Source organism: Bombina bombina, chromosome 2, assembly GCF_027579735.1.
Source record: "Bombina bombina isolate aBomBom1 chromosome 2, aBomBom1.pri, whole genome shotgun sequence".
In the NCBI taxonomy this organism is placed as follows: Eukaryota; Metazoa; Chordata; class Amphibia; order Anura; family Bombinatoridae; genus Bombina; species Bombina bombina.
Window position 1 is genome coordinate 1199159009 of NC_069500.1, and position 23079 is coordinate 1199182087.

General features: G+C 38.0%; 1 protein-coding gene across 4 annotated transcripts in view; it reads left to right on the forward strand.

Moving 5' to 3' along the window:
* FRG1 (FSHD region gene 1) overlaps window positions 1-23079 on the forward strand; it is a 76614-nt gene that overhangs the window by 11621 nt on the left and 41914 nt on the right. For all 4 annotated transcript variants that reach the window (XM_053703902.1, XM_053703900.1, XM_053703903.1 and 1 more), the window contains 5 exons: window positions 748-870; window positions 2123-2180; window positions 3354-3468; window positions 5458-5562; window positions 6614-6705. In XM_053703902.1, coding sequence (XP_053559877.1) covers window positions 748-870; window positions 2123-2180; window positions 3354-3468; window positions 5458-5562; window positions 6614-6705 — 493 coding nt within the window. The remainder of the gene's footprint in view (window positions 1-747; window positions 871-2122; window positions 2181-3353; window positions 3469-5457; window positions 5563-6613; window positions 6706-23079) is intronic.

The window sequence follows — 23079 nt, forward strand, 5'->3', positions numbered from 1 at the left end:
TATCTGAATCATGAATGTTTTTGACTAGAATGGCTTTTTAAATGGACATAAAAGTTGAAATTTAACTTTCATGGTTCAGGCAGTCTGCGCAATCTTGAGAGACTTTTCATTTTACTTATATTGCCAAATTTACTTCATTCTCATGTTTTTTTTTTGTTGAAACGCATACTTAGGTAGGTTTAGAAGTAGCAGTGCACTACAGGGAAATATGTGGTGGCTACACACAGATACCTTTTGTTATTAAAGGAGACATGAAACCCACATTTTTTCTTTCATGATTTAGAAAGATAATGCGATTTTAAACATCTTTCTAATTTACTTCTATTATCTAATTTTTTTTATTTTCTTGATATTCTTTGCTGAAAAGAATATCTAGATATGCTCAGTAGCTGCTGATTGATTGCTGCACATAGCCTCATGTGATTGGCTCACCCATGTGCATTGCGTTTTCTTCAAATAAGGATATCTAAAAAATGAAGCAAAATAAATAATAGAAGTAAATTGTAATGTTGTTTAAATTTGTATGTTCTATCTGAATCATGAAAGAAAGATTTTGGGTTCAGTGGCCCTTTAACCCAACTGATGTTTACAACTAGTTATATGCAAGAAACAGCACAATAATTAAATGCTCTTTTTTTTTTTTTTTTTTTTTACCTTACGCTAAGTGGTTATTTTTTGCAGTAAAAAATTTTTTTTGTCATTATGTACCAAGTTTGTTTAACCCTCTGTTTCTTATTCACATTTAAGGAAATTGGTGGACTGTCAAAAACCTAGGTGAAATAACAGGGTCAATGGCCATTGAAATGGGCAAAGGAACATACATCCAAGCCTTAGATAACGGTCTGTTCACAATTGGCGCACCACACAAAGGTACTTTCATGTTTTCCTTTCTAGAAATATATTAGAAGCTTTTCATCAGTTTATTCTATGCCTTTTTTTAAACACTTAAATGTGAAGCACAAGACAAGAACTGTGCAGTAAACAGTATGAATCAAACACCATTGTACAATCCCCTGTATTGCGCTGGATCAGACAGTTACCAGAAATCCATGGGGGTGGGATTTATAGACATTATGATATCATAAACAAAGCAATCTCTTGGGATAAAGGTGACATCTTAATGCAGGTCAACCACAGTAATGTGAGCTTACATTAAATGTTTGCAAGGTTTAATGCATGCAGATACACCTAAATAAGCACTCCAGAACAAGTCATTTACTCATTATATATAAGGAATTTGTAATCATTAGTGTATAATTATCAGATGATGTATCTTAGCATTTCACTATTGTGTTTTTTTATCATTTTAATAATTTATTTCAGCTAAGATTAAAAGCAAAACTAGAAGAGTCAGTTACCGCATCTGGCCAAATGGGACAAGCCCAGGTACCACATCTCTCCCAAAACCTGGGTTCCTAATACAGCCATACAAATGCAAGCTCTCAATCAAACAAACTGGGAACAAGTCAAGGTTTCACAGACTTATGTAATCACCCTTGACATATACAAAACACGGAAGGGGGCTGCACTCTGACTGGACTGGGAACACCTCATATGACCCTGCAACACACTCAGCCCTGGGTGCTCAATAGCACTCTCAGGAAGCTGTGCTATCCCCAGAGTCTCAGGCAGTTAACCCCAGACAAGTCTGGGTGCAAGGCCCAAAAGGAAAATTACAAAATAAATTAATACAACACACAGAGAAAGTCCAGCACTCACTTGCAAGCTCTCAGCTAAGATTAAAAGCAAAACTGGAAGAGTTAGTTACTGCATCTGGCCAAATGAGACAAGTCCAGGTACCACATCAAGGTCTCTCCCAAAACCTGGGTCCCTAATACAGTCATGTTAAAAATGCATGTATGCTCCGTTCAATGAGGTAGCTTGTTACTAAATATAGTACACCATTCTGCATGCAAATTTTATTTTGTAATTAAACGTATAAAAATATTAATGTTTCTTTCCAAACTTCATTTCAAAGCTCATCATACTCTGTCTTCTTAACATAATGTTATTTTTTATGTAACTACTTTGTTTGCTTGTAATTTATTTTTGTCAAGTCTGTTTGCTCTACAAGTAGTACAATATTATTTTTATTATTTTTTTTTTAACAATTCCATCCTAGATGATGATGGTCCATCACCACCAGAACAATTTACAGCAATAAAGCTTACAGATTCTAGGTAAATATATTTTTACTGTATCTTACGTTTAGCTTTTTAATTAGTTTAATATTTCTTTACCTTTGTTTGTTGGTTTTGTTTTGTTTTAAATCTACTGGTAATCTACTATAATACAAAGAAAACAAAATCTAATATTGTGCAAATCTGATTTTTATCTTCCTGGAGATACTGATCTGAAGGACGACATAACTATGTACATATATACACTTTTATTTGATTGCTGGTGTTAGTTGTGTGAAACTAATGATCTTGTATGTTGGAAACAAGTACATTGCTCTTATATGGATAGAAAATGACATTCTTGAGTCACATCAGTTTGTGCATGTGGCACTTGGCTAGTAAGTTACATATTGACTTTAAATTGAGATCCTTGTATCTATTTCTACAGCAAAGCAGGAGTGTGAGTTTGTTAAAAACTATAATGTCTTAACAGTATAGAGCAGTTTATTTTATGCTAGAATATCCATTTAATGATTCCCAAGTAAAACTACAAATTACACTGCCTATTTTACCATTCTGCGTTGTGAATAGTAAAATACCATCTAAAAAAATGCCCAAAGATCTTCAGAAGAATAAAAGTAAACACAAATTGTAGTTTTTAAAATGGAAATACGATATGCAAACTTTTGTTTGTTTTAAATAAAACGCACAACTGCTAATGGCAAACTCAGTTCTGTTCATTTTCAGATAATAACTTAGAAGTGCACTAAATTATGCAATTATAAAAGAAAAAAATAACATGCTCCAATTTGTTAGAACATGAAATTTTAACACTAGCGACCTAGCAAATGGGTTAAACACATAGTTAAAGTAGTTAAGAAATTAGAGCATATTGTTTTTTTGTTTTTAACAGAGGAAAACAAAGCAAGGCAAGCACACTATATAGCCCTCATTTATTAAAAATTGTGTACACCAGATCACTGGTTAAGAATAAAAGGCGTAGGACCTTGGCTTTTAAAATTCTAATTCATATATAATGTATCTGTTAACCTCCCCCCCCCCCCCCCCAAAAAAAAAATCTAGTAATTTTCCTAGGTGTTGTTTTCCATTGCTTTGCCAAGAGACGCTTTTATTAATTGTGCTTGATTTTACAGGGCAGTTTATCAATGTTTATTTTTTATCTTCAAATGTCTATCATGTATATGTGTATAAATGTATCATATTTCTTGAAAGGATTGCACTAAAGTCTGGTTATGGGAAATATATTGGAATCAATTCAGATGGCCTTGTCATTGGCCGAGCAGATGCCATTGGATCAAGAGAACAGTGGGAGCCTGTGTTTCAAGATGTAAGTTGTCCTTTTCTCCAATCTAGCGCTTCTTACAAAAAGGACACTGTCAAGTTAATGTGGTTTAATGTGAAAAGCCTTATGATTGTGAACTTTCCAGCCTTTTGTTTAGAACACTCTTATTAACACCGTTTTGTGTGTTTGGAATACAATATCTTCCAATATAGCCTAAAGCTGGAATTTTTCTCTTTGCAAAACTGACCTTTTTCTTTTATCCTAAGACATTTGCTTAGAATTGTAAACGCTCTCCACTGGAGTTTTAAGTAAACTTTAAACAGCCTTATGACATATTCATCTGGTCTATCATTGTATATTTAATGATTGCATGCAGAATTCCCATGGGGCACAGTCAGATGTTATAATTAAATCAAGAAAACACGTCATTTCACCAGCGTGTGCCCACCCACATATTTATACTGGATACCATGGAAAACTTCCTGATGCTGAAAAGCAGTCAATACAGTTGTCAGACCGAGAGCAGTGTGTATGTATGTGTGTATGTATGTGTGTATATATATATATATATATATAAAATCAAATTTGATAAATGTGTCGGCAAATAACATAAGCTATTGATGCATACATAATTACATAACTGTCTGATTAAGTAACACTGTACTGAATTTTAGCAACTTACTGTTCATATTGTATTTATACAGGAGAAACAGCAATTAATTTTATTGCAATGAAGACTACACTGTTTTATCTGTTATTTTACAGCTTATTGACTTTTAGGTTACATGAATTAAAATGATGTAATTTGTTTAAATGGCACTATGGAATTACAAGTTAGATAATTATGTTTAATATTCTTTCTTTCCAGGAATATTATTGCTAAATATTTGTAGATGTTAACTACTTGCACTAATCAAATATAATTTTCCAATTTATGTAACTAGTCTTTTTAGCGTGAACATCAATTTTCTAAAGTGAGATGTAGATCAGTGTATATGGAAATGTAGTACTTGAGTAGTGGTGTTAATTGGCTATGTAAATAATACATGATGTTTTATTCTTTACTGGTCTCTCTTGTCTCATACTTTCCCGTTAGTTTATTATTAGTAAGAGGTGTAATAAATGTGTAAACTGCATATTTCCTAGTTTAGATAGGGCAATGGTTTAGTGCAGAGCTTGTGCTAGTAGGTATGCTGGAATTCAACTGTGTACTTAACCTAATAAATCATCTTATGTGCATAGATTTCCCAATGGTATGGCGATGTTACAGTATTTTGGTGCATTGTTTCTATGTTGGGAATTTGTTAGCTGAGTAGTGCAGGTAAGTTATGGTTTATAGTAACAGTAGTAGATTATATGGCGGTTTGTTACTGCTAAACCCTTTTTATTGGTGCTAGAATAGCAGCTTAGTGTTTTGTGCAATGTCTGTGCCAACATTGAGGGCTCAGGTACATTGTCCTGTTGGTTCCTAACAAATTTGATTTACTGCTACTTGAACATCTTGTTATGATCTTTAATGAAGCAGAAATGGTGGGTAATATACTATACCAGTAGGACTCTATTTTAGTTATGCAGCTTTTTGATCCAGTTTTATTTTGTCAGTCATGTCGTTAAGTGGACACTTCAATACAAAAATGGCCAACTGTTATTTGCTAGAACATTTAATTTTGCACTACTGGCTGCGAAACTCTGTTTTGTGCACCTTCTTGTAGGGTTTATACATTTCTATAATCTTTAAAGCATTTGACCTAAACTATAAATCACTGAAAATAAAAATTGACATCAGACTGAGATAAATTTGTATACAATGTTATACAGGTAGAAAACCCTTCATCCAAACTGCTTGGGACCAAAAAAGGTTTGGATGTACTGTTTTTAAACATCATGCTTTCTTGTTGGGTAACTTTTTTTCTTATTTTTTCTTTATTTTTTTTAGCCATAGATGAAGTACTCACTGATGTGTTACATGTTAACTTGTGCAATTAAACAGTTAATTATAAAAAAGGGTTTACAGAGTTTTATTTATCTTTGCAGGGGAAAACGGCTCTGCTTGCATCTAACAGCTGTTTTATTAGCTGTAACGAAGCAGGCGATTTAGTAGCACAAAATAAAACTGCTGGTGAAGAAGAAATGATCAAGGTAAAGCCTGCAAGCATTATGTGCTTTGTTTTATGTTTATTTTTCATAGAATACTAACACAGTTTCTATAAAATATCTTCCGTAGTTTAAAGAGTTGTAAAATTCACATTTTCTTAATGCAGTAAAATACCAAGTGACAAGCAGTGTAATTACTAAAACTAACATCACTTTGCATGCTTCATTATATATTTCTTCCCTTGTTGCTTTGCCACTATTTGCTTCTCTGTTTTTTCACCATACGCAAATTACTTTAGTTTCTGTAAATTGCAGCTGTGAGCACTGCAGTCTTATGTACAGCTGGTGACCTCATGCACGTTGTCACCAGCATTATATACACTCAGTATAGGCAGCTAATATAATGCAATCTGATGCTGCTCACTCTGGAAATAATTGTTATGCAGATTCACCCAGGGTAAAATAAAAATGAAAGCAGTAAAACGGATCCCTTGCCTAAAATAGGTTCAACTTTTCCCTTTATCTTTTACTTTGTGCTGCAACTTGTTCTTTATCTGTGCTCTGCACCAGATTAGATGTGACTGTACCAATGGGAACTACAAATTAGTCATAGAATGTGTAACTCTGCCTCAAGCTAGAAAATAGCTTTCTCTTCTTAATGGAACATAACTTTTTGATTACTTAAAATGACAGGGGTTTTCTGCTTAAGAGCTTTAAGAGCTGTAGGTGGCTGTGCTTTTTTCTCAAGTGTTTTATAAGCCTTGAGAGTTTATTCATTTTTTCACTCTGGATGTAATGCGGTCTTAGCTTTGTTTGGGCTTTTTTTGTCTACCAGCTATTCTTGAGTTTCACGGATAATATACACTATATGGCCGCTCTTCTAGCCAGGGTTTTCACAAGAAATACCCTTATTTGTTTGTTTTTTTGTTTGTCTAACCAATTATTATCACACAAAACATTTGCAGAAATATAATTAATACTGATCCTGCTGAGTTGCTATACATAAAAACAATAAGTTTGGACTGATAATTATTTCAGCTTCTTCAACCTGTATGATTTGAATAATCCAGCTGATTTTTTCTTTCTTTATTCACAGATTAGAAGTTGTGCAGAAAGAGATACAAAGTCAAACGATGACATTGCTAATGAAGATAAAGGAAACGTTAAACAGTGTGAAATAAATTATGTGTAAGTATATAATTTATCTCTGCTACTTGTTTCTCTTGTAAGGTGTATCCAGTCCACGGATCATCCATTACTTGTGGGATATTCTCATTCCCAACAGGAAGTTGCAAGAGGACACCCACAGCAGAGCTGTAATATAGCTCCTCCCCTAACTGTCATAGCCAGTCATTCTCTTGCAACTCTCAACAAGCAAGGACGTTGTAGGAGAGAGTGGTTTAATATAGCTAGTTTATTTTCTTCAATCAAAAGTTTGTTATTTTTAAATAGTACCGGAGTTGTGCTATTTTATCTCAGGCAGTAAATAGAAGAAGAATCTGCCTGAGGTTTCTATGATCTTAGCAGGTTGTAACTAAGATCCATTGCTGTTCTCACATATGTCTGAGGGGATTACACAGATGAGGTAACTTCAGCGAGAGAATGGCGTGCAGTTTATTCTGCTATCAGTTATGTGCAGTTATAATTTTTTCTAGAGATGGAAAACACTAGAAAATGCTGCTGATACCGGATTAATGTAAGTTAAGCCTGAATACAGTGATTTAATAACGACTGGTATCATGCTTACTCCCAGGGGTAATACCCTTATGATATTGCAATATAAAACGTTTGCTGGCATGTTTAATTGTTTTTATATATGCTTTGGTGATAAAACTTTATTGGGGCCTAGTTTTTTTCCACATGGCTGGCTTAAATTTTGACTAGAAACAATTTCCACTGTTGTAGTATAAAAGTTACAGTTGGTGCAGTTAAAATTACAAACTGTGACATCCAGCTTCCCTCAAAGGCCCTCTGAATGCTATAGGACATCTCTAAAGGGCCCAAAGGCTTTCCAAAGTCGTTTATTGGGGAAGGTAGGGCCACAGCTTGCTGTGGCAGTTGGTTGTGACTGTTAAAAAACGTCTATTTCGTTTTTTTGATCCGTTTTTTTTAACTAAGGGGTTAATCATCCATTTGCAAGTGGGTGCAATGCTCTGTTAGCCTATTATACACACTGTAAAAATTTTGTTTGATTTACTGCATTTTTTTCACTGTTTTTCAAACTCTGACAAAATTTGTTTCTCTTAAAGGCACAGTACCATTTTTTATATTTGCTTGTTAACTTGATTTAAAGTGTTTTCCAAGCTTGCTAGTCTCATTGCTATTCTGTATAAACATGTCTGACATAGAAGAAACTCCTTGTTTATTATGTTTAAAAGCCATGGTGGAACCCCCTCTTAGAATGTGTACCAAATGTACTGATTTCATTTTATGCAATAAAGATCATTTTCTGTCTTTAAAAAATTTATCACCAGAGGAATCTGACGAGGGGGAAGTTATGCCGACTAACTTTCCCCATGTGTCCCGCTTAGGGACTCGCGCTCAAATGGCGGCAAGTACATCTAGGGCGCCCATAGCGTTTACTTTACAAGACATGGCGGCAGTCATGGATAATACACTGTCAGCGGTATTAGCCTGACTACCTGAACTTAGAGGTAAGCGAGATAGCTCTGGGGTGAGACAAAATGCAGAGCATACTGACGCTTTAAGAACCATGTCTGATACTGCCTCACAATATGCAGAAGCTGAGGAAAGAGATCTTCAGTCAGTGGGTGATGTTAATGACTCGGGAAAGATACCTGATTCTAATATTTCTACATTTAAATTTAAGCTTGAACACCTCCGCGTGTTGCTTAGGGAGGTTTTAGCTGCTCTGAATGACTGTGATACCATTGCAGTGCCAGAGAAATTGTGTAGACTGGATAAATACTTTGCAGTGCTGGTGTGTACTGATGTTTTTCCAAATACCTAAAAGGTTTACAGAAATTATTAATAAGGAATGGGATAGACCAGGTGTGCCATTCTCTTCCCCTCCTATTTTTAGAAAAATGTTTCCAATAGACGCCACCACATGGGACTTATGGCAGACAGTCCCTAAGGTGGAGGGAGCAGTTTCTACTCTAGTAAAGCGTACTACTATCCCTGTCGAGGACAGTTGTGCTTTTTTTTTTTTTTTTTTTTGATACAATGGATAAAAAATTAGAGGTTACCTTAAGAAAATATTTATTCAACAAGGTTTTATCCTACAGCCCCTTGCATGCATTGCCCCTGTTACTGCTGCTGCGGCATACTGGTTTGAGTCTCTGGAAGAGGCTTTACAGGTAGCGACTCCATTGGATGACATACTTGGCAAACTTAGAGCACTTAAGCTAGCCAATTCTTTTATTCTGATGCCATTGTTCATTTGACTAAACTAACGGCTAAGAATTCTGGTTTTGCTATACAGGCGCGCAGAGCGCTATGGCTTAGATCATGGTCAGCTGACGTGACTTCAAAATCTAAGCTACTTAACATTCCCTTCAAGGGGCAGACCCTATTCGGACCTGGTTGAAGGAGATTATTGCTGATATCACTGGAGGAAAAGGTCATGCCCTTCCTCAGGACAGGTCCAAATCTAGGGCCAAACAGTCTAATTTTCGTGCCTTTCAAAACTTCAAGGCAGGTGCGGCATCAACTTCCTCTAATAATAAATAAGAGGGAACTTTTGCTCAATCCAAGACGGTCTGGAGACCAAACCTAACATGGGAAAAAAGGTAAGCAGGTAAAAAAGCCTGCTGCTGCCTCTAAGACAGCATGAAGGAACGGCCCCCTATCCGGGAACGGATCTAGTAGGGGGCAGACTTTCACTCTTTGCCCAGGCGTGGGCAAGAGATGTTCAGGATCCCTGGGCGTTGGAAATTATATCCCAAGGATATCTTCTGGACTTCAAAGCTTCCCCCCCAAAAGGGAAATTTCACCTTTCACAATTATCTGCACACCAGATAAAGAGAGAGGCATTCTTACACTGTGTACGAGACCTCCTAGTTATGGGAGTGATCCATCCAGTTCCAAAGGAGGAACAGGGACAGGGTTTTTACTCAAATCTGTTTGTGGTTCCCAAAAAAGAGGGAACCTTCAGACCAATTTTGGATCTAAAGATCTTAAACAAATTCCTCAAAGTTCCGTCGTTCAAGATGGAAACTATTCGTACCATCCTACCACTGATCCAGGAGGGTCAATATATGACTACAGTGGATTTAAAGGATCCTTATCTTCACATTCCGATACACAAAGATCATCATCGGTTTCTCAGGTTTGCCTTTCAAGACAGGCATTACCAGTTGTAGCTCTTCCCTTGGGATTAGCTACAGCCCCAAGAATCTTTACAAAGGTTCTAGGGTCACTTATGGTGGTCCTAAGGCCGTGGGACATAGCAGTAGCCCCTTATTTAGACGACATCCTGATACAGGCGTCAAACTTCCAAATTGCCAAGTCTCATACGGACGTAGTACTGGCATTTCTGTGGTCGCATTGGTGGAAAGTGAACGAGGAAAAGAGTTCTCTATCCCCACTCACAAGATTTTCTTTTCTAGGGACTCTGATAGATTCTGTAGAAATGAAAATTCACCTGACGGAGTCCAGGTTATCAAACTTCTAAATTCCTGCCGGGTTCTTCATTCCATTCCGTGCCCTTCGGTGGTTCAGTGTATGGAAGTAATCGGCTTAATGGTAGCGGCAATGGACATAGTGCCGTTTGCACGCTTACATCTCAGACCGCTGCAACTATGCATGCTCAGTCAGTGGAACGGGGATTACACAGATTTGTCCCCTCAACTGAATCTGGACCAAGAGACCAGGGATTCTCTTCTCTGGTGGCTATCTCGGGTCCATCTGTCCAAAGGTATGACCTTTCGCAGGCCAGATTGGACAATTGTTACGACAGATGCCAGCCTTCTAGGTTGGGGTGCAGTCTGGAACTCCCTGAAGGCTCAGGGATCGTGGACTCAGGAGGAGTCTCTCTTTCCATTAAATATTCTGGAACTAAGAGCGATATTCAAGGCTCTTCAGGCTTGGCCTCAGTTAGCAACTCTGAGGTACATCAGATTTCAGTCGGACAACATCACGACTGTAGCTTACATCAACCATCAAGGGGGAACGAGAAGTTCCCTAGAGATGTTAGAAGTTTCAAAAATAATTCGCTGGGCAGAGATTCACTCTTGCCACCTATCGGCTATCCATATCCCAGGTCTAGAGCACTGGGAGGCGGATTTTCTAAGTCGTCAGACTTTTCATCCGGGAGAGTGGGAACTCCATCCGGAGGTATTTGCACAACTGATTCATTGTTGGGGCAAACCAGAACTGGATCTCATGGCGTCTTGCCAGAACGCCAAGCTTCCGTGTTACGGATCCAGGTCCAGGGATCCCAAGGCGACACTGATAGATGCTCTAGCAGCGCCCTGGTCTTTCAACCTGGCTTATGTGTTTCCACTGTTTCCTCTGCTCCCTCGACTGATTGCCAAGATCAAGCAGGAGAGAGCATCAGTGATTCTGATAGCCCCTGCGTGGCCACGCAGGACCTGTTATGCAGATCTAGTGGACATGTCATCCTTTCCACCATGGTCTCTGCCTCTGAAACAGGACCTTCTACTTCAGGGTCCTTTCAACCATCCAAATCTAATTTCTCTGAGGCTGACTGCCTGGAGATTGAACTCTTGATTTTATCAAAGCGTGGCTTCTCCGAGTCAGTTATTGATACCTTAAGACAGGCACGAAAGCCTGTCACCAGGAAAATTTACCATAAGGTATGGCATAGATATCTTTATTGGTGTGAATCCAATGGTTACTCATGGAGTAAGGTCAGGATTGCTAGGATATTATCTTTTCTCCAAGAAGGTTTGGAAAAAGGATTGTCAGCTAGTTAAGCGTCTGGCAGATGTTCCAGACGTTCAGGCATTTTGTCAGGCTTTAGTTAGAATCAAGCCTGTGTTTAAACCTGTTGCTCCACCATGGAGCTTAAACTTGGTTCTTAAGGTTCTTCAAGGAGTTCCGTTTGAACCTCTTCATTCCATAGATATCAAGCTTTTATCTTGGAAAGTTCTTTTTTTGGTAGCTATTTCCTCGGCTCGTAGAGTCTCTGAGCTATCTGCCTTACAATGTGATTCTCCTTATCTGATTTTTCATACGGATAAGGTAGTCCTGCGTACCAAACCTGGGTTCTTACCTAAGGTGGTTTCTAACAAGAATATCAATCAAGAGATTGTTGTTCCATCCTTGTGTTACACAATCTGGACGTGGTCCGTGCTTTAAAGTTTTACTTACAAGCTACTAAAGATTTTCGTCAAACCTCTTCTTTGTTTGTTGTCTACTCTGGACAGAGGAGAGGTCAAAAGGCTTCGGCAACCTCTTTTTCTTTTTGACTAAGAAGCTTAATCCGCTTAGCCTATGAGACTGCTGGACAGCAGCCTCCTGAAAGGATTACAGCTCATTCCACTAGAGCTGTGGCTTCCACTTGGGCCTTTAAAAATGAGGCTTCTTTTGATCAGATTTGCAAGGCGACGACTTGGTCTTCGCTTCATATTTTTTCAAAATTTTACAAATTTGATACTTTTGCTTCTTCGGAGGCTATATTTGGGAGAGAGGTTTTACGGGCAGTGGTTCCTTCCATTTAAGTTCCTGCCTTGTCCCTCCCTTCATCCGTGTACTTTAGCTTTGGTATTAGTATCCCACAAGTAATGGATGATCCATGGACTGGATACACCTTACAAGAGAAAACACAATTTATGCTTACCTGATAAATTTATTTCTCTTGTGGTGTATCCAGTCCACGGCCCGCCCTGTCATTTTAAGGCAGGTAATTTTTAAATTTAAACTACAGTAACCACTGCACCCTATGGCTCCTCCTTTCTCGGCTTGTTTTCGGTCGAATGACTGGCTATGACAGTTAGGGGAGGAGCTATATTACAGCTCTGCTGTGGGTGTCCTCTTGCAACTTCCTGTTGGGAATGAGAATATCTTACAAGTAATGGATGATCCGTGGACTGGATACACCACAAGAGAAATAAATTTATCAGGTAAGCATAAATTGTGTTTTTGATTTTAATTGATCATTTACTGAACAGCAGAAAACCATGCTACAAGCTAGAAATGCACAGTCCTGTTTTATATAAAATCCTCATTAAAGGACCATAAAAGTGCAAAAACAATAATGTATTAGAGCCTTTTATTATTGCAATGTTGCTTGCAATATAACAGTGTTTTAACTCTACAACAGGTTAAACACCTAGTTAAAATAAACTCCAAAGCATCAGTGCACTACTGAGACCTAGCTGAACACATCTGGTGAACTAATGATAAACGACATGTGTGTAGCCACTAATCACCAGCTATCTCCTAGTAGTGAATTGATGCTCCAGATATAAACGCGCTTTTTTTTTTTTAACCAAGAATACCAAGAGAATGAATCAAATTTGATAAGTTTCTTAAAATTATATTTTTAGTTAAAGGATTACTTTCTTTAAACATTTTTAATCCAAACAACGAACATATTATATGTAAGAAATATTAATTAAAACCTACTGACCTATATTTTCTTAAAAACGAAGCATCGTAACGTTCTAAAAGTTATGTGACATCTGCGATTGCAAAATGTTTTCCAGCCCACTATTTTCGGCACTGCGTTTTCAAAATCATTTAACCAATGAAATTTCGATTATTTACCATTAACTACCTAATCGTTCCCAATACACATGCACATAAACGCGGCTCACGTGCGCACTATGAAGGAGTGAAGCTGAAATTATCCACAGTCTGTATTTTTAATTTATGGCCAGTGCTGTCCATGTGATGCTATCCAAAGATCATTTTTTGATAAGCTTTACACTCCTGCTTATGAATTATTATTTCAATGCAATCTGAATGTGATCTGCTGTAAATGCCCTTTTTATCTACAGCTACAAACTATTGCCTTCTTATAATTCACTAAGCCGAAACAAAAACCTTGCAAAGAAACTACATTGCTTTAATTAATAATTTTTACATTTCCTAAGCTTACACTCCTGCTTTTGGTGTTATAGCAAAACAAAAAATAGAGATTACTTTCTGATTATGAGAAGGCACATTTTTACACACTGTAAGAATGTATTTGTAATAAGCTTTTAGGAATATAATAATCGGATAAGTATTTATATTGCTCGTTATTACTAGGGTGATTCAATACAAATGTAGATACAAGGTGGATGAAGGATACTCGGCAATCTTGTGCAGTGATAAAAAACTTTTTCTTTATTTGTGAAGACCACTTTAAAAGACAGATGTCAGCTTCTTTTTTCAAATACTATATACAGCACACTTTGAACAAGCAGTAGGTTGGTGGTCACTAATGCTCTAGTGACCACCAACCTACTGCTTGTTCAAAGTGTGCTGTATATAGTATTTGAAAAAAGAAGCTGACATCTGTCTTTTAAAGTGGTCTTCACAAATAAAGAAAAAGTTTTTTTATCACTGCACAAGATTGCCGAGTATCCTTCATCCACCTTGTATCTACATTTCTGAGCCAACGAAGGTTAACGGCTGACCGATATCAGTAAACTCCCCCGTTCCACCTTAGCAGTGAAGAAAGGACGAAGACGTGACGTCAGACGCTGAGCCTAGTCACGCGTCATTTCTCTGTACCCGGAACCAACAGGCGGCTTGAGGAGGGGAGCGGGCAAGCGTTGCCGAGTGAACCGCAGTCAGCGGAGAGTCTGCGCTCCCCCAGGACCGAGTGCCATGGACGGAATGGGACAGAGTAAACTGTGAGTTATAAAAGAGAATGCACAGAATCTTCTTTGCAAGGAATTTGCGATTGTTTATCAACTTATTGTTTTAAAGTCTGCTAAGGTGGTGCATGTGTGAGGAGTTGGGAGTACTGGTCATACACGGAAAGGAGAAAACCTCTTCTGTTTTTTCACGTGATTCAATACAAAAACACGGCTTACATGTCAATTATATACAATTTATAGAATGTAATTATAAAAATCTCCAAAGAATATAATAATAAGATAATTATTATAATTGCTCGTTATTACTAGGGAGATTCTATAAGCGTGCACGACTTACCTGTCAAAGCGCAGCTCAATCTTGTGATGTCTGATCGATAGAGCGGGTCTACTATGTTCCAGGCAGTCTTTCAGGGAGTGATGTTTGCGGTGACGTTGCACAAACTTGCGCATGCGCAGAGCAATTTTTAAGCGCCATTTTGAAACCTAGGTATTATACACGGCTTGGAAAGGAGCGGATACCCACAACGTGGGTTTGGAAACCAATTAAATTTAAAAAGATTTTGGATATACGGTAAATATATCATAATGAGATGCTATTGAGAAAAAGCTTATTTGGGGTAGTTATTAAGTAACGGGCATAGTAAATTTACTTACAGTGGCCCTTTTAATAATTTAAGTCTGGCCTATTTAAGCGCAGCACTAATGGTCAGATTGGAGGTATTCTTTTTGTGTTGTGTTTCAAGAGTACGTACTTTAGTTAGAAGTGAGGTGTAATTGAGCCTAGTTTGCTTAGCTTTCACGGCTTTTTGTTATAAGTTTCTCCCCTTGGTACACATTTATGTGCTTACCATATCGCATGTTTGGGGTCTCTTCAATGTTCTTAAGGGAGAAGTATTCAATGAGTTTTTTCAATGCTTGTTCTGGTCAGTAAGTCATCAAGTAAAAAGTAATCAAATCTCCATATAAAGGGGTGTTCTGGTATTGAGGGCCATCTGAGTTTACACAGCACAGGAGCGTGATCTGACCAAGTCATTGGAAGAATTTGGGTGTCTGTAGTGAGGGCCAGGGTGGATTAGTCTGTACAAATGTAGTCGATTCTAGTATACAGGTCATGAGGTTGCGAAAAAAAGGTGTAATCGCATTGTGTTGGGTGATAAAAACGCCAGGTGTCATGTAATGCTAGTTCTTCCAGCTTTGAAGTACAATGTTTGATATTTTTTTGAGTCAGATGCTAGGCCTAGTGATGTGTCTAATTGGGGGTCTAGGGGGAGATTGAAATCTCCTCCAAGGATTAATGCTCCTTTTTGTAGTTCTAAGAGATTGTTTGTTTGTTATTGCATTCATTAATTTATTTTGGTTTTGATTAGGGAATCATACATTAGCTAATGTAATTGTTCTGTTGTGTAGTGTGCCTACCAGTATGATGCATCGTCCTTCAGGATCTTTTTCTTTGTGTATCATGTGAAAAGGGGAGGAACGCTTAATAAGTTTTCCGACTCCATTTTTTTTGTCAGTCTTGAGGCAAAAAAGGACTTCGGGAATTTAGGGTGATGCCATCTAGGTTCTTTACTTCTCTTAAAATGTGTCTCTTGGAGAAAGAATGGTAATGTCGCAAATTACATATGATCGTTTCTCTGGTGTGTTTAGACCTTTTGTATTTATGGTAAAAATAGCTAAGTTATGGGTCAGCATTTTATGATTGGGTAGGAGTTATAGAGGTGGGGGGAGTAGAGAAAAGTGAGGCAGTAAAGGAGAAAGAAGGTGTGTTCTGGAGGGTGTGTTAAAGAAAGGAAAGAAAGAGAGTAGATTTCAGACACAAGGTGTCAAGTATTCATTTATTGGTTAGTTCCTTTTAGTAAGATAGGGAGGTTAGGATTGGAATATCTGAAAAAAGGGTAAGGTTTTAAGAATTACACAACTGAAGATGGTTATGTTTGAATCGAAAAAAAGAAAATGTAAGGGTATGGGTCAGTATCCGCACACCCAACGTGGTTAAAGGGGTAAATTAGTTAATTGTGGGGTCCAATATGCCTAGATATTAACAAATGCTACTCAAGATGATATATTGAAGAGAGGTTACTTCTGAAATAGTCTGAAATGAAGAAATTAATCCTAGGGATCAGGTCAGGGAAAATTATAGTGGGTACCATTCCCTTGTTGGTTAGATTGGGGGCTACTAGCATTCAGCAATTTGATACAATGTAACATATATGGAATTCATTGGATAATATTCATGTAATATCTATAACTTTAATATAATTTGAGATGTTTAAGCATACATTTTGCAATCTTTTCAACATAAAATTGAACATTTATACTTATCACTCATTTGGTAGCTCTTTTAAAGTCCATATCTTGCTGGTAAGACTGGAGTTCGTTAAGTGGTGCAGTGGTCCTTCTCTTTATGTGAGATTTGATGGGCCTTGTGTGATTCAAGGGGTTGAATGTTGATATCCAGTGCTTTACAGAATTCTGGTAAGTCTTCTGGCGTCCGAAAGATGGATTGTGTACCATTCTTAGTAGATATAATGCAAACTGGGAACCCCCATTTGTAGGTGATCTTATGAGCCTGCAGTACCGTCATGACATTTTTTAGATCTCTTCTTTTTTGTAGGGTGGTTTGGCTCAGATCAGAAAAAAATGTGTATTGTAATTCCAGCATGTCTCTCGAATTGGAGGGTTCTTGCTGTTTGGGAGATATCTTCTTTGTCCTTATAATTGAGGAACTTGAAAATAATGTCCCTTGGTGGCGCTTTAGGTAAAGGGCTTGGTCGAAGGGCCCTCTTCACTCTCTCTATTGGTATGACTGCTGAACTTGGGGTTCCCTTTATTGTTCGGAATAAGTCCTGTAAGTAACCTTCCAGTGAGGTGTTTGTAACACATTGACGCCTAGATTTAGAGTTTTGTCGGTAACGACCCGCGTAGCTAACGCATGCTTTTTTCCCTGCACCTTTTAAATACCGCTGGTATTTAGAGTTCACAGAATGGCTGCGTTAGGCTCCAAAAAGGGAGCGTAGAGCATAATTTACCGCCACTGCAACTCTCAATACCAGCTGTGCTTACGGACGCGGCCAGCTTCAAAAACGTGCTTGTGCATGATATCCCCATAGGAAACAATGGGGCAGTTTGAGCTGAAAAAAAACCTAACACCTGCAAAAAAGCAGCGTTAAGCTCCTAACGCAGCCCCATTGTTTCTTATGGGGAAACGCTTCCTAAGTCTGCACCTAACACCCTAACATGTACCCAGAGTCTAAACACCCCTAACCTTACACTTATTAACCCCTAATCTGCCGCCCCCGCTATCGCTGACCCCTGCATATATTTTTTTAACCCCTAATCTGCCGCTCCGTACACCGCCGCAACCTACGTTATCCCTATGTACCCCTAATCTGCTGCCCCTAACACCGCCGACCCCTATATTATATTTATTAACCCCTAATCTGCCGCCCCCAACGTCGCCTCCACCTACCTACAATAATTAACCCTTAATCTGCCGACCGGATCTCACCGCTACTATAATAAATGTATTAACCCCTAATCTGCCTCACTAACCCTATAATAAATAGTATGAACCCCTAATCTGCCCTCCCTAACATCGCTGATACCTAACTTCAAGTATTAACCCCTAATCTGCCGACCGGACCTCGCCGCTACTCTAATAAATGTATTAACCCCAAGTCTAACACTAACACCCCCCTAAATTAAATATAATTTAAATCTAACTAAATAAATTAACTCTTATTAAATAAATTATTCCTATTTAAAGCTAAATACTTACTTGTAAAATAAACCCTAATATAGCTACAATATAAATTATAATTATATTGTAGCTATTTTAGGATTTATATTTATTTTACAGGCAACTTTGTATTTATTTTAACCAGGTACAATAGCTATTAAATAGTTATTAACTATTTAATAGCTACCTAGTTAAAATAATTACAAAATTACCTGTAAAATAAATCCTAACCTAAGTTACAATTAAACCTAACACTACACTAGCAATAAATTAATTAAATAAAATACCTACAATTATCTACAATTAAACCTAACACTACACTATCAATAAATTAAATAAAATACCTACAAATAAATACAATTAAATAAACTAACTAAAGTACAAAAAATAAAAAAAGCTGTTACAAAAAATAAAAAAATTAATTACAAACATAATAAAAATTTTAAGCTAATTACACCTACTCGAAGCCCCCTAATAAAATAACAAAGCCCCCCAAAATAAAAAAATGCCCTACCCTATTCTAAAATTAAAATAGAAAAGCTCTTTTACCTTACCAGCCCTTAAAAGGGCCTTTTGCGGGGCATACCCCACAGAATTCAGCTCTTTTGCCTGTAAAAAAAACATACAATACCCCCCCCCAACATTACAACCCACCACCCACATACCCCTAATCTAACCCAAACCCCCCTTAAATAAACCTAACACTAGGCCCCTGAAGATCTTCCTACCTTGTCTTCACCATGCCAGGTATCACCGATCACTCCAGGCTCCGAAGTCTTCATCCAAGCCCAAGCGGGGGCTGGAGATCCATCATCCGGCTGAAGTCTTCTATCAAGCGGCAGCTGAAGAGGTCCAGAAGAGGCTCCAAAGTCTTCCTCCTATCCGGGCAGAAGAGTAGATCCGGACCGGCAACCATCTTCTTCCAAGGCGGTGACAAGCGGCTCCATCTTGAAGACCTCCGGCGCGGATCCATCCTCTTCTTGCGACGTCCTAAGTCCGAATGAAGGTTCCTTTTAAATGACGTCATCCAAGATGGCGTCCCTCGAATTCCGATTGGCTGATGGGATTCTATCAGCCAATCGGAATTAAGGTAGGAAAAATCTGATTGGCTGATGGAATCAGCCAATCCGATTCAAGTTCAATCCGATTGGCTGATCCAATCAGATTGAGCTCGCATTCTATTGGCTGATCGGAACAGCCAATAGAATGCAAGCTCAATCTGATTGGCTGATTCAATCAGCCAATCAGATTTTCCCTACCTTAATTCCGATTGGCTGATAGAATCCTATCAGCCAATCAGAATTCGAGGGACACCATCTTGGATGACGTCATTTAAAGGAACCTTCATTCGGACTTAGGACGTCGCAAGAAGAGGATGGATCCGCGCCGGAGGTCTTCAAGATGGAGCCGCTTGTCACTGCTTGGAAGAAGATGGCTGCCGGTCCGGATCTACTCTTCTGCCCGGATAGGAGGAAGACTTGGAGCCTCTTCTGGACCTCTTCAGCCGCCGCTTGATAGAAGACTTCAGCCGAATGATGGATCTCCAGCCCCCGCTTGGGCTTGGATGAAGACTTCGGAGCCTGGAGCGATCGGTGATACCTGGCATGGTGAAGACAAGGTAGGAAGATCTTCAGGGGCTTAGTGTTAGGTTTATTTAAGGGGGGTTTGGGTTAGATTAGGGGTATGTGGGTGGTGGGTTGTAATGTTGGGGGGGTATTGTATGGGTTTTTTTTTACAGGCAAAAGAGCTGAATTCTTTGGGGTATGCCCCGCAAAAGGCCCTTTTAAGGGCTGGTAAGGTAAAAGAGCTTTTCTATTTTAATTTTAGAATAGGGTAGGGCATTTTTTTATTTTGGGGGCTTTGTTATTTTATTAGGGGGCTTAGAGTAGGTGTAATTGGCTTAAAATTGTTGTAATATTTTTATTATGTTTGTAATTATTTTTTTTTATTTTTTGTATGTTTGGGGTGTTAGGGTTAGACTTAGCTTTAGGGGTTAATACATTTATTAGAGTAGCGTTGAGGTCCGGTCGGCAGATTAGGGGTTAATACTTGAAGTTAGGTGTCGGCGATGTTAGGGAGGGCAGATTAGGGGTTAATACTATTTATTATAGGGTTATTGAGGCGGGAGTGAGGCGGATTAGGGGTTAATACATTTATTATAGTGGCGGTGAGGTCTGGTCGGCAGATTAAGGGTTAATAATTGTAGGTAGGTGGGGGCGGCAGATTAGGGGTTAATAAATATAATATATGGGGTCGGCGGTGTTGGGGGCAGCAGATTAGGGGTACATAGGGATAATGTAAGTGGCGGCGGTGTGCGGTCGGCAGATTAGGGGTTAAAAAATTTTAATAGAGTGGCGGCGATATGGGGGGGCCTCGGTTTAGGGGTACATAGGTAGTTTATGGGTGTTAGTGTACTTTAGAGCACAGTAGTTAAGAGCTTTATAAACCGGCGTTAACCCAGAAAGCTCTTAACTCCTGGCTTTTCTCTGCGGCTGGAGTTTTGTCGTTAGATTTCTAACGCTCACTTCAGCCACGACTCTAAATACCGGCGTTAGAAATATCCCATTGAAAAGATAGGATACGCAATTGACGTAAGGTGATCTGAGGTATGAAAAAGTCGCGGCTGGAAAGTGAGCGTTAGACCCTTACCTACACGACTCTAAATACCAGCGGTAGCCCAAAACCAGCGTTAGGAGCCTCTAACGCTGGTTTTGACGGCTAACGCCAAACTCTAAATCTAGGCCTATGTGACTCCTCTGATCCACAGATTGTTTATGTGCTCTCTGTTGTCCAGGTTCTCATTTTTTTACAACAGGAATTGTATATTTTCCTCGTAGTCTTAAACATACTGTGCGTTTTCCCTCACTTTACTCTGAAGTGATTCTTGTTTTTTTTTTGTTTTTTTCAAGCAATTTGACCTTTTGATTCACTTGATGGATGTCTTTCTTTAAGTCCACAAATAGTGTGCGCATTTCTGATAGCACAGTGTTAATGTCCTCCTTGGAGGATATTGTTTTTGTCCTATCTAGTCAGGTATGTTTGATGTGTTGATGCAGGACTGTGGACTTGAGCTGTTGTTGTGGAGGCTTGGGGTGATGAAAAAGGTTCTATGTTATCTCCCACTGGCGGTGCTGCATTTAAATAGCTGGTCATATTGATATGTCTAGTGTTTTTATCCATTTTGGTATTTTTTCTGTTAGACATGTCTATGCAGCGTCAAGCAGCCCCTGTGTCTGGGCTTGTACCCTATATTATGTTTGTGATTTTTTTATCCTTCTGTCTTTCTGTTTTATTATTGTTTGCTTACAATTCAGCACCACGTATAAACATTGTAGGACCCGATAAGTGTGTATTTGTTAGTGTACAAAGATTGCTGTGTGAGGGTAACAATAGCTGTTAATGCCTTATAGTGAGAGGCGTGCTAATTATAGCTTCATTTTATAATGTGCTTTTATTTTCTAGTATATCCCTGTCGTGATTATTGTTTTGGTTGTTGGTTATTTTTTGGGTAACCTTTGTTTTAATGTGTGTGTGTGTGTATGTATGTATGTATGTATGTATATGTATATATATATATATATATATATATATGTATATATATATGTATATATATATGTATATATATATGTATATATATATGTATATATATATGTATATATATATATATGTATATATATATATGTATATATATATATATATATATATATATATATATATATATATATATATATATATATATATATATATATATATATATATATATATATATATATATATAAATTTTCCCACCCTCTTACTACGTGTATTGCGGTGAGGGAGCGATTAAAATTATATTTTATCTGAATCCTTAAAGTTTAATTTTGTCCTTCTTGTCCCTTACAAAAAACGCTAGGATTTACCATCACTAAAAATAAGCATTTAGTTTCAGTCATCACTTACTAAAAAAACGCTGTTAAACTCACTCTATCTGTGTGGCAAGTATATCGCTAACTCAGCACCTACGGCACAGTGATCTTCTTCAATAAGGTGACGTTTCCATCACTAAACCAATAACCGTGCGTGTCATCTGACATCCTAACACAAATGGCACCTCTTTGAAAAAGAGCGCTGTGCCGTGGGTTAGCGATATACTTGCCACACAGATAGGGTTAGTTTTAACAGCGTTTTTTAGTAAATGATGACTGAAGCTAATTTTTATTTTTAGTGATGGTAAATCCTAGCGTTTGTTGTACACTTGGATTTACCATCACTTTAAAATAAATGACAAAATCCTGGAAAAAACTAACATTTATTTATTAGGAACAATTTAAATTTAAAAAAATCCTACAAAACTTTGATTGCTTAAGTCTGTACAATAGGGGTTCTAGCTTTGCTCATCAGGAGAGGGATATAAGAATATTGAAGGCACTGAAAGTACTATAGAGCACTATCAAAACCATCATCAATAAATGTAGAAAACCTTGCACCACAGAGATATTTCAACGATCAGGACAACCCACCAAAGTTATTGAGAGGACAAGGATAAAACTCATCAGGGAGGATATCAAAAGGCTAACCGCAACACTGAAGAAGCTACAGGAATTTCTGGCAAGTACTTGTATTCTGCACATTTCTGGTATAAGCGGTAGGGTGACAAGACAGAATGAAACCCCTTCCCACAAAAAGGGAATTATGCCAGAAGATTCACTCAGTCACCCCAAACCATATGGGAAATTGTGCACAGGTCTGCCGAGACAAAGGTTAAACTTTACAGCCTAAATTTGTAAAAGTATTTTTTTATTTTTTTTATTTATGCAAATCCAATATAGCTCATCATCCAAGGATCACCATACTGACTTTGAAGCATGGTGGTGGAAGCATCATGCTTTGGGGCTACTTTTCTTCAGCTGGGTCAGGAGCTCTTGTCAAGATAGATGGGAAAATGAATAGCTCCAAATATCAAGATATTTTGGCACTAAACCTGCAGGCCTCTGTCAGAAAGCTGAAGATGAAGAGGAATTTCACATTCCAACATGACAATAACCCAAAGCATGGTTTCAGAAAAGCAAAATTAAAGTCTTTGAATGGCTCTGTGAAAAACTGTGG